Consider the following 13,319-nt stretch of genomic DNA (forward strand, 5'->3'; position numbering starts at 1 on the left):
CCATAGGACGCATGAAAATTCTTAAGATGAATTATGATAATAAATATGGGCATTTTTCGGGGACCACATTTTATATACTTTGTCGTCAAATCAATTATAATGATATATTTAGCCGTTTTGTGCACACATCATGACAGATTGAGAGAGACAGCATTTTGAAAGAATCAACAGAATGGTTTAATATAGTGTGGTAACTCAAGCCTAAAATCAACGCACCGACATTTTCAACGCATTTTCTCCTCGCTCGTTCATTGGCTCCATGCAATTGGTTTTTCATTCTCTACAATGAAAGATTGACAATAAAAGAATAATTTTTTTATTAACACAAAGATTGCTTAATTGGAGGTAGTGGTTTTATGTGAATAAAGCGTCATCTGGCTTGACATCTGTATTTTTATGTTTTGACGTGAAGATGAGGCAAAAAGGTGATCTTCATGAATCCTCTCATATATGTTTCTTCTAACTCCGAAAAAAAGAAGCCCAAAAGATTTTACATCGAAGTTTGTGGCTGCATTTGAGTAAGATGAAAGGAGATAAAACGTCAACGATACAATAAGTCAAGATCCTTTTGTATGCATTTCAATGGGAGAGGATTTGTACATATGTATATATTGTTCATTTAGAATGACGACATAATGGGACATAATGAGACCACTAACTTTTGTAGAAATTGAATTCTACTGAAAGCAAAGTGAGAAAATTATATCCAAATGAAAGAGCAACTAAAGCGGGAAATAGTCTTTCTCTTTGGAGGTCCAAAAAATTGCTCTAAATTCCGAACAAAACCACAAACTCCGTGACATAATCAAAATAACGCTGATGCCATCATTCGTCAAGTTTTTTTTTCTGTACTTTAACATCCCCTTAAAAAATACTGGTTCACTGTTAAACCAATGAATATAGCTCTTACTTAGACCATGATATCTTATATACACTATATACAGTATAATTTGAGTTATTCTCAAACAAGTACTCTCAAGAGAGATATTTGGGTTATTGTCGCATTTATTATGCCGACCATCATAAGTTTTTTTTTACAGTTGTCATGTGTGTATAATAAATGGGGCTTCTTTGAGGGGCGAGACCAATACTGGTATATAAAACGATGACTATAGAATACAAGACAATACAACAAACTGTCTTCTAACTTTAAACTTCAAAAAGATAAACACAAAAGCTTTCCTTTATCAATAATATAAATATTTGTGCAAATCAGATTAGAAATAGTCATGATATCGCGAAAAAGTGAATACGACTTTCAGTTGGTAGTAATTACGTTTCCAATGATTCAAATACGTTCTGTTGAATTTTCTAAATTTTGGCGTCTTGAAATGGTCATGACCATTTCCCAACTGTAGTGTCTGCAGACACTACAGTTTAATGGCATTATGTCGTATGAATGATATATTTGCATATAGCATTTAATTTAAAAGAGGTGAGATTATAAAGAATCTTACCTAATTTGGGTACCGGTCAAAATCCCGAAAGTCAAAATCAAGAAAAGTCGAAATCCCGAAAGCCAAAATTTCGAAAGATAAAATCCCTAATGGACCAGAATCCCGAAAGCCAAAATCTCTAATTCTTAAAAGTGTCATAAACTACTCCCACGATTGCACTCGCGCTTGCTGGAGGCAAAGGAAAATTTTCTGTGTCTTGGGAAATTATTCCACACATTATCTTCCATTAATTTCATCCCTATTTTGAACATTCGTGATTTTGGCATTCACGATATTGGCTTTCGGAATTTTGGCCGTCTCCGCCTGAAAAGTTACTTCCGCATTATATACTATTTACTTGTTCACAACCGATTTGAACTTTGAATAGTATATCACTCAAAAGATTTCCCCAAAAATAGGTGAGGAATAATAAAATAGATTTTCGGATAAAAATGTCTTATCAGTTCATTACCGGTTAAAGATCTAGTTCAGTCTTTCCAAAAATTCCAAGACTGAGAATGAAACCAAACATAAGGCCTTTAAGTTGAGACGTTCAGAGCAAAAGTTGACAGTTTTTTATAGGTAAATGCATACAATGCGCTCCTGGGCGGTTTACAAACGGATTTAGCAGATCCCTCCGATAATATCAATTCATCCTAATACGACTAATTTTAAATCCCTATTCGTTTTACCTCTAGAACAGATGACATACAATCAGACAGACGTACAAATAATGTCAAAAACGCTAAACTTTAGATTTACAAAATTCTCTCAAAATATGATCACTGTGGGTCAGCTTAAGTTTATTTCTTAGGCCTTAACTCAAAATTGATGGATTATATAATTCTGTTTTGTCTGTGGAATCCGGGTAGTAAAAAACTATATTAGAAGGATTGGGGGCGTAAAACAAACTTTTTCATTAATGATACAAAGCTTGACTTATTTAAGGTCATCCAAAAACACCACGTCGTTATCTGTAATTGTTTGGTATATAGCTCTAATAAAGTCGGACTAATGCCCTCTACAAACTAGAGTGTTTTATGTCTTATTTAATTCTATTAAGTTCTATAGTTTAATGTCTATTTTAATTGCTTTTAAAGATGTAAATCAAGGAATAATAAAAATTTATTTTTGGTGATCATGTTTAATTCTTTAACAATTTTTTGTAAAACTTTATAAAATTTTGAACCAAAGTAAAATGGAAATTCAATCAAAAATTCAATTCAATTCAAAACCGCAAAATCGCCAAAAAGTATGAGTTGGCCCCTTGTAATTCCCAAGGAGCGATATATATATTATTACCCTCTCTGTGTAGTTCAAGCATTCAGCGAATTTAATCGTGTCTAAAACTGTAGATATCATTGCTCAAAGTCACATTTAACTTGATGACATGCTAAGCTCAACTCAGCTACAATACAAATTTTTTTCTTCCTTGACGGTCTCACTTCTTTTCCACCAATCCCTCACCCTATGCTAATACTCATAAAGGCAATTTAGTAGAATTGAAGTGATAAAACCATGTCGTATTTGTCAATGCAAGAACCATTTTCATTATTAATCCCTAATGAAATAATATCTCTTGTGGGGAATATAACAGCAGTGGGAATGATGAAATAGTGTGCGATCGTCCAACCCCGAAATACCTCACGTGCTTGTTTCTTTTGGTATTCGAATGCCCTAGAAATGGCGGTCAAGCGCATTTGTCACCATTTCTACCATTGTCTACTGACGACACAACTCCGATTCGTCTCCATGGGAATGGCTAAGTACCCAGATGACCCCACACGATCGCGTATCAGTGCGATCGTGTGGTTGTGAGTTTGCCCACAGTGCAGCAAAAGTATTTTCAATAGCACCTTCTTCGTGCTTTCTTTGAGCATCAACTTCTTCGCTCTCAGTAGCCGAACGAGAGCGCCATCTCGCGAGAGGCGTGGCCTCTAGTGCTGCGATCAAAGAAATCCGCCGGCCGGCGGTCTGTTTGATCTCCTCATCGCGCGATCGAATTTTTGTACAACGTCACGTTGAAGGTATATATTTGAATGAATGGAGAAATATATATATGCACATGCCGAAGAAGGGTTAATACTAAACGGATACACTCTCATTTGCCGTCAGGTCGTGGCTCATGTCGAAATTGATTTTGGACGATTAATTAATTGATTCCACCGGCCGTCAGGGGTTTCGAAGAGAGTTGTGGCTATTAATGGATTCCGCGCGGCGCAATTGAAACGGTCATTATGAACAATGATAATGAACGAATTACACCCAATAATCATATGCGAAGTCGATGATTCTTGATTTGGTGCAATTAGTTGATTTGTATGCGATATAAATCGAGATAGAATTTAACCTTTATTGCAATTCCGCATTGAAGTCTTACGCACATTGCCACTCAAAAGGTAGTCAAGAAATTAGGACAATTATAGGTAATAAAACTTCCCTCTCTATAACATCTATCAGAATATAATACTTCCAATTAGCTAAAAATACAGTACAAAAAATACACTATCTGCTCATAGAGATGCTGAGTGAAAAAAGTGTATAAAAACGAAAATTCACAAACCGCAAAAACTAATTTGACTTGTTAACTTGATTCCTATAGCGATCTTCCAACTTATATTCACATTCAGAGCTGAATTTTGTGTTTTATCCATAAAAAAAAGAAACTCCCATTCACATCTGTTTATAGAAAAATCAGTTAAACTCCTAACAGTGTCTGATGAAGACTGGTAAATAAAAAAAAGCCTAATGATCAGTAATTCCGATGACATGTGTAACCTAAATGATCGTCTCGCCAACCATTATAATTTGTTTAAATACTCATATAGTGAGACTTACACCGGATATAAACCACACATCGTGCACGAATTACCTTAAATTTAATCCTTTCCACCTTCATATGAATTAAAATTAATTTAGCAAAACATGAGTAAGACATAGGAAATTTCCTGATAGACACATTATACTTTTCAATATTTTGTAAATTAATTTTCGTATTCGTAAATAAAAAAAAAATAGAAATAGAAAATAGAATCTCATTCCTATAAATTCAAACATCCCGCCGCAACATTTTATTCACTTTGTTGTTCACTTTTTACTGCTGCAACTCCACAGATAGAGCAATATATACATATAATTCCTTGATTTTTATTTATATGGATATTTCGACTCATTACCCCTAAAGGGGTCGTATTTTGGCAGAATTTTGGAAATCTCAAGTTTTGAGTTTTTTGACGTCACGCTTTTTGTTCCTCCGTCCGTATGTCCATCTGTTCGTCTAACTTTCGCCAACTCTAGAGGCCAAACGGTAAGAGATAGCGACTTGGGATGTTCGGGAGATACGTACATAAGTCGACACTGGGACGATTAACGTCCTTCATTTTCTCCCACCCCGCTCCTTACTATCCAAAATCATGTTTTCTGGGGATTGCTCGAGAACGCGTTGTGAGATTTTTTTCCATTTTGGGATATGTTTTAGGGATTACCCACTCAAGCGGACATTTCGTCCTTATACGAAAATGCAGTTGAATCCTTCCTAATAACGGTTTTTCAAGGTCAAAAGTTGAAAAGGATATAGTGAGTGCATTTATCAACCGAATGGGGTTATATTTGGCCACTTTGGAAAGGTTTTGAGATTCCTTAAAAAATCGGAATCGTCTCTAATCGGTTCTGAACCGGTAATAAACCGATTCATTATCGCTAAGTCATTTGCATCATGTTAGGCGATCTATTGAGTAGTTTATGAATCGGTTTAAATCGGTAAGCAATGGTGTTGCGAACTTTTGAGGCATAGCATCTAAGTCATGAGTTCGAGCATTTCGCAAAGCTGGAGATGCTTTGTCACCCCTTGAAAAAAGAAATTAAAATCAAACAAACATTATTAACAATTCATTAAAAACTTTTTTTATTATTGGAAAAAAGTTGCGTTGGGAAATATTACCCGTAAAGTCATCTTGGCAATTAAACCATTTAATTAATCCATTCTCTACCTACACTATAAACTTAGCCTTCAAAATTTGTAGTTTTTGTATAGCAATTTTTAGGAGATTGAGAATATCTCTTTTTTCCATATTGAAAAATTTATTGCCGTAATATATGATGGTTTTATTATGGGGGGCTAAAGAGGAGGAGAACAATAATCGAAACTGGCGGTAGCGTTTTCGATGAATTAATTGTATGTAAATATGTATGATGGTTGTCCGGCTGCTAAAGTGTTCAATTTATGATGACAAGATATAGAAATGTATATGATGCTGAGAATCTCATTTGTGTTATATTTGAAAATATTAATTAAAGTTCCAACAACAAAAACGAACAGACACTATTATTTTATTCATTTTTCGAATTTATTGAGCCTTTTTGTCGGAACGAGTCTTCATTATAGTAAATCTCTGTTCGGTTAGATGATAATGGTGAATGGATGAGAACTATATAATTAGTAATCTGAACGGTGTTAAATCTCAATTTGTCTTTCGATTACATATATTTCAATCTATGAGTAATATTTTGGAATTTACGTGTTTTTATTTGTGTTTCTTTTCTGACTAAACACTCCTCCATTTGATCAAGCAACGATCACTATATGCCTTGAGGAGGACAGCTGAAGTAGCCAAACATAAATATGAGAATACTATTTTCTGAATTTAATCGCCCCTTTATTTTCACATGAAAGATCACATCAGACTCATAAAGAGTGCGACCCTGTTGTCTTATTTACTAATCTTCAGCACCATAATAACATCAATCCATTATTTCGGAAGCCAAAGATAATTTCTCACCTCTTTTATAGTCGAAAATAAAAATGTGAACACTTTATCTTTTTTGTAGATCAATCGCATTTAAATTTATTTGCCTCTCGGCCCCAGCCAAAGAAGAAGCGTAAATCACGGACGGCGTTCACAAATCACCAAATTTTCGAATTGGAGAAGAGGTTTCTGTATCAGAAATACCTTTCGCCGGCCGACCGAGACGAAATAGCGGCTGCACTTGGACTTTCCAATGCTCAGGTGAATATCAGGATATCCAACAAACATGACTTAAAACAACAGCAACTGCAATAAATTATATTTTTCGTCAGGTAATCACATGGTTCCAAAACCGTCGGGCAAAACTGAAGCGGGATATGGAGGAGCTGAAAAAGGATGTGGAAACAGTAAAAGTATTGTCATCACACAAAAGCTTTCTCGAAAATGTCAACGATTTGGGTATCCTGAAAAAGAAAACTGTCCACGACGAAAGCGATTCAAGTCCTCAGAAGTAATAGAAGCCTATAAGATCTAGTACCAATAACTAATATTTGAGGAAATTAATTAAAATGATAATCATAATTGTGTAAATAGTCCCAATTTTCCTCTTCATAAGTGTAGTATGATTGTAACAGAAAATTTTATGTATTTTATAAAGATCTCAATGCAATGTAGAATTTTATAGCATGACATTCTGAATCTATAGAAAATATTTCACGGCTAGTATCACTTTTATTTATAATTACCTCAATTTAATTTTTTTTCATTTAACAGCTAAAAGTGCAATACAGAAATTCTATTCCTTTGGAGGATCATTTTATTAAATATCCATAGCGCAACTAATGCGCATGTTCAATAAATATATATATTTTTTAAATCCATTAATGCCATACTATTACATCCAAATCAAATGGAAAATTGTCAGAAAGAGAATTATTAAAACAAAAAAAAAAACATTGAAAAAAAATTTAAAACTTGGGTTTTATGTGAAAGAAAATGAATGGAATGATAGGGGCTTCAGACTTTAGGATTAACACCAGGATTTCGTTAAATTTCAAATAAATATTACAAAAAAGAAGCGTTTGAAAGTCAAGGGGTTACGTGGGTTAAACAGATTGGAAAAGAGCATATTTTCTCTATTTTTTAAAGAATAATAAATTTTTATTTCTATACAGATTCTTAAGCATATAAAAGCACAACATTTAAATTAATTTTTCTCAAACTTTTATTTGAAAATCTTAAAAATTCAATCGTTGGGACCTGATTTTCGGGGATCTTCTTTTAGAAAAACTTACTTTGCGGTGGGCAACTTTTCTTAGAGTATATTAATATCAAATTAAGAAATCAAACATATTTCCTGTTATCTGATGATTTAAACTCGTACTTGAGCGGTACATTTTTTTTTAAAATGAAATTGGGGTTTTTTTTGTCACAATTTTATACAAAAAAAAGACAATTTGTAGCGTTATTTACACCACGTTTTGTCTTATAAGTTGTGATAGTTAAAAAAAAAGCCTACCGTTCAAACATGAGTTTAACTTATTAACTAAATAACAGGAAATAATTAATTTTTTGATGCCAGATGAATGTAACTCGAAAAATCTTGTCCAGCGCAAGTTAAAATTCTTTTTTAAAAATTGTCTGCAATAATTTGAAATTTTAAAATAAAAATTTAAGAAAATATAGTTTAAATATTGTACATGCTTAAGATCTGGAATTACATATTTTTTTCTTATGTTGAAAAGAGATATTAAGAAAATATGCTGTTTTTTTATTAGCTGCGTGTAATACAATCTCCGAATCAAAGATTTGTCCAAATGGCTTACCGGATTTCTCAAAATGAGGGGGAGAGGATATAGTTAGAATTAGAAAGTTAAAAGGCATGTTTTTGACGAATCTTTTACAGTACTTTTATTAAAAAAGGGTGTAATAATAAAATAAACTATTTGCGACATATTGAATTGCAAATGTTTCTACCGCGGTTGCTGCATAAATTATAGTATCTGTTTGCTCCGGTAACGTCAAGCATAATTTTGCATAAAAAAAGAAAAGTAAAATAAGACATTAATTGTTACATATGTATTTTGTAGATGAACATAAAAATTTTAAAGATAAAATTTTTCCGAGGTCTAGAGATTTATTTTCGCCCAAAATTTTGTTTTTTTAACCCTTTAAGGACGAGGTCAAAAATTGGGGATCAGAAAAAAAATTTCTGACTTTTTAAAGCAAAACACAACTTTAGAAGACCGTAGGATAAATTTCATTTTTGGGTCACCGGTGACCCAATCGTCCTTAAAGGGTTAACTGGTAAAAAGTATATACAAAAAAATGTTTTTACATGTTTTACATTTTATTTAGTTCATTGAAGAGAATTTTATATTGCCTTTTAGGACAACTCGATTCGTCACGTAGCCTATAATCACTATAGTATAAAATTAAAAAAATTAATTATTAATTACTAATTCAATTCCTAAAATTAATTGAAAGAAACATCTTTAAAATAAATATGTTAAAAAAGTTTATGTATGCTTGACACTACATGTTCGGCTGTTTATAATTTAAAAGATACACGTCCTTTTAAAATTTGAAACGTGTTTTTTTTATTATTATTTTTTTTAATAGTATCATGAAACAAGCAAATAAAAAAGATTATTAGTTTCTCATTAAAATCGATGATAGATCGAAATGGTTTTGAGAAATCACTGCAATATCTTACTTTTTAGAAATGTGAGGACCATCGGAAAATGTAAATTTTCGGTCTAAAACCCGATATAAATCGAAACCGTTTTTTTCCTCATTCTGTATTTAATTTAAATGTGTGTAATCTCGATCAAGTTTTAATAGTTTCACTCCCGTTTATGAGAAGTTTTCAAAGTATTTTTAGAAAACAAATAACACTTGAGCGTTGCCTATAATGAGTTTTCAAACACTTCAATAACAAAATATATGGTTCAAAATTTCTTGATGAACCCAAGTCTTGAGAAAATCCTGAAACTCTATGTGTTTTCATTTAATCCTTTGATTGTCCATGCGCAATGTATAGAATGGCCATCATTTTATGATTTTTTAATAATTATTTTTTTTTGCTTTAAATATTGAAAAAGAAACGATGTCACAGCTTGTAGTTGATGTTCAGGCTATAACAATTTTTAAAAAAATATTAGAATTACAAGAATGTAACTAGAAGGCAAATTCTCTTTATATAAGTTTCAAACAAAAATTTTTTAACAAAATAAAAAGAAATCACCTTTATTAATACTAGGATTTTGTGACACTGGGTGAACGGTCGCAAGATTAGGGAATTTAAACAGGCTTCCGAATACACCAGTTCTACAAGTCTCGTATTTCAAAAAAAAAAACAAGTAATTACAGTGGTTTCTCAAAATCATTTATCAATTGCACTCAATCAATATAATTCTAAGCCTACAATTTCCAAAAAAAATATCACTTGTGAAGGATTTAGAGTTGTAAAGCCATATGGACAGGTTCTTGGACTGAAGACTGTTCGGGATTCGGGTTCTGTATAGCTTCTTTACTTGACTTGTGCGTCAATTTTATGCAAAAATTCTAACACTTTTAGGAACTTTTGAAAACTATTCTTTGAAAGATTTAATGAGAATTTTCCAGAAAATAATTCACCACCTATATAGAAATTATCTTTGTTTCTTTCTTTATTTGTCTTTCCAAACTTTCTCTAACTTAGCAAATCGCAAAAACAAATGGACATTAAATGAATAAAATTAGTCAGTAAAAAATGTATTTGTATTTTCTGATAAAAAATTACTTATCGGTTATGAATCGGTTCTTTAACCTTGAAAAAACCGTTAGTAAAAAAAAAGTTTTTTTTTGTATTTGCATAACTTTTTTAAAACATATCCAAAAATGAAAAAAATCGCGAAACTTAGAAAACTTAAAATTTTGCAAAAATGTTTTTAATTTTATAATTGTTGGTTTCAGGTAAAATTGAAAATTATTATTTTTTTGTGTTTCGCTAAAACTTGTATAACAATTTCACTGCCTTAATAATGTTAGTGACTACTGATCAAATTTGATTTTTTACTGATAAATTTAATTTTTTGTTGCTTATTTGTAAATTTTCTAAAATGTAAATCAATTATAGAATTTAGTAGATCCAGCTCCATATTTTCCCCATATAGTACAAGTCAAGTAAAATAATGTATAATATTGAAGTTTATGATGATGGAAGAGAAAAAAAATAATTGGGTGGTTTCGAATTATGGAAGCTATTTTCGAATAAAAGGATATTTTTTTTTATAAAATCAAATCATAATAAGTTTTAAATTATCTCATTTGATTATCCGTTCACTTTCTTTTACACATTAAAATCCATATTTTAAAAACCTCTGTATTTAGAAGTAAATTGTCCTCTACTACAAAATTGGGAAAAAATGAAATTAATTGAATTAAAATTGATTTATAGAAAATTCAACATTTTTATTGCGCCTCACTAATTTGGTGGACTCGACAATAATTATTACAATTGAAAGTATTGCAATTTTATCCTGCATATAAGGATAAAGAAAATTATAACTAACAGTCACTGAAAGTGTACATACCATGAAAACAAGAAAAGAAAAGTTGTGAAAGTTAATTCTAATGATGGTGTACATATCTCTAGTTAATATGAAAGATGTCAGAGTTGCATGTAAAAGAATTGACTTAAATATGTAAAATGTTTCGTTTAATTGTACGTAATGTATGTATGTATGTATGTATGTTAATTAAATTATTCATTTAGAAAGAGACTGTATATAGTGACAAAGATATCATATAGAAATAAAATTAATTATTCAAAACTGAGTGTTTTATATTTCCCCAGAACTCCCAAAAGACCATCAAATCAATCAACTTCTTTGCTGAATTGTTGAAAACTCAGCATTTTTCCACCCACCTGGAAGCCATTTTACGATATGAACCCACAGAAATGTCTCCAATTGACAACGCCTCACTAAAGTTAACAAGTTTATGCGATTTTTGTGGTAGAAGCAATTATTTGTCTCAGTTTCTTGGTCGAATTTACAAAGATTCTTGTTGCAATAGCTGTCACTTTTTTTTAAATTTTTGTGGAGAACTATAAAACTGATGAGATTGATGGTCCATCCGATATCCGCATGCTTCATTTGGTGGTACATGAATTATCAAATTGTAAGGAGAACGAATGAAAATCAATTGTGGGGAGCGTACCAACCAAAAACTGTGCACAAAAAGATGTCAGTATAAAAGCATGGATGAGGATGAGTGAGTAAAATGAAACAAAATCACGATAAATTGTGTGTTCGCGCCACATTTTTATTGCCTTAATGTGTGATTTATGAGTTTTAAAAAGCAATATTGTAAACAGTAATGTTCTTAGCTTACGGTTTCATCATAATGTGGGTGAACTGTCTTGGATGAGACAGAGCATACAACTCAACGCATTTAAATTCAAATTGGTCGATGATCAGTAAAAATTTCAACAATAATTTATTTAAAATAAGAATTTAAAGTACTTTTGTTACTACTCAATAGATTGCGCTTTTGTTATTCTGCTGTTCTATACTTAGCACAAAATCTCTAATATCTCAGACACAGAATTTTCGAAATTAAAATTGCTATAAAAGTGCTATAAAGTTGTTGTCCTCGCTAGAGATAACTTCAAAAAAGTTGGTAAGATATTGGAGTTGATTTTCATAGATGCATAGATGCATAGATGCATTTCATAGAGCAAGAAATGAAATTTTCTTATTTTTCCACATTTATTTTGTTTAGCACGTGAACTACAAATCAAAGATTATAAAGTTTCAAAATAATTTAAAAGGGTAAAGTGTGACTTCATAGAAATTTTGTGAACTTAGTGATAAAAACACCGTAAATGAAAACCTTCACGGGTAAAAGTAGTCTTGATTCGCAAAAATAGATTTAAATTAGTCTTAATAATGTAAAAAATAATATGGAAAATTAATACGATTCACATAAATTTTTTAATGTGAAAGTATATTAATGCTCTGAGTTCTTTTAGTTAATTTAAATTTTTCCTGAACAAATCTATCTATTTATCAAAAAAATTGATGTACCGTCGTTGCGGGTGACTTTGCACTCGGGGGGTGACTTTGCACTCTGCTGTTCGTGAGACTTTGAACAATTCTAGCACTTATTGATAGTCTTCGCCGATCCGGTCTACCATGTCAAAGTATATAGGGATATATTATGTACCAAGGAAAGTACAATGATCCTCAAAAGAATTCTTGTAGTTTCAGTAATAGTCAATGAAATCCTAGTATAGGTATTTTGTCAAAAAACGACTCCGCGAAAAAGTTATCTGAAGATGCAATTCCAAAATCGGATTCAGAGTAGTAAATTACCCAAATCTATTCTAAATTTATCTGGCTAGAATAATCCACTTCGATTTTGTTCATTATTTTTATTAAAATATTTTTTTTTCACTATAATCTTCCTAAGAACGCATGATTTATATTATAAAATTGCATGTAAGGTCTTTCTTAAGCTTTATTATAGAAGTATTTAGCTAAAACTTATCCAATTTTTTGATAATTTAATATAAAATGACCGAGATCTACAAGATGGTGTGGTTGCCATTTTGGTTTGACGTTTCTGTCCGCCATTTTGAATAACTGTCAAAACAAAAATCTCATCCGATTGAGCTGAAATTTTAGTATATTCTAGCTGATGTCAAAACCTTTTCAGAACATATATAACATCCGACCTAGGTCAAGCGATTGTCTGGATACTGGGGCTTTAAGTTCAAAATTTTGACATTTTCATGAATACTGAACTACGGAGTGCTTCTTTTATCGAAACCATCACAAAAAAGACAGCACTATCGTTAGGCGATGAGATCTAAATAACAAACAAAAATAAAAGTAATGTTTTTCTTTATAACAGCATATTATTTCAAGATCTGAAAAACTGTTTTTGCAAAAATGAAAAAATAAAAAAATAAATAAATACACTTTTCATTTATTTTTTTTAATTATGTAAGATTAAATAAATATATAAAATAAAAGCCTCAACCATTTTTAATGGTTACTGAGGCATTTCGTTTTGGGTTTTAAAATTAAGGATTAGTAAATAAAGATCGCCAAAATATGAATATTTCAAAATTTTAAACTTTGAGCCT

The 13,319-nt window shown here is 31.3% G+C and overlaps 1 protein-coding gene across 1 annotated transcript in view; it reads left to right on the forward strand.

Moving 5' to 3' along the window:
- LOC129799477 (transcription factor LBX1-like) overlaps positions 1-10,998 on the forward strand; it is a 49,578-nt gene extending 38,580 nt beyond the window's left edge. The window contains exons 2-3 of the mRNA XM_055843377.1: positions 6,264-6,442; positions 6,514-10,998. Coding sequence (XP_055699352.1) covers positions 6,264-6,442; positions 6,514-6,696 — 362 coding nt within the window. The 3' untranslated portion in view covers positions 6,697-10,998. The remainder of the gene's footprint in view (positions 1-6,263; positions 6,443-6,513) is intronic.
- The last annotated feature ends 2,321 nt before the right edge of the window (positions 10,999-13,319 follow it).

The sequence above is a fragment of the Phlebotomus papatasi genome, chromosome 1 (assembly GCF_024763615.1).
Source record: "Phlebotomus papatasi isolate M1 chromosome 1, Ppap_2.1, whole genome shotgun sequence".
NCBI lineage: Eukaryota > Metazoa > Arthropoda > Insecta > Diptera > Psychodidae > Phlebotomus > Phlebotomus papatasi.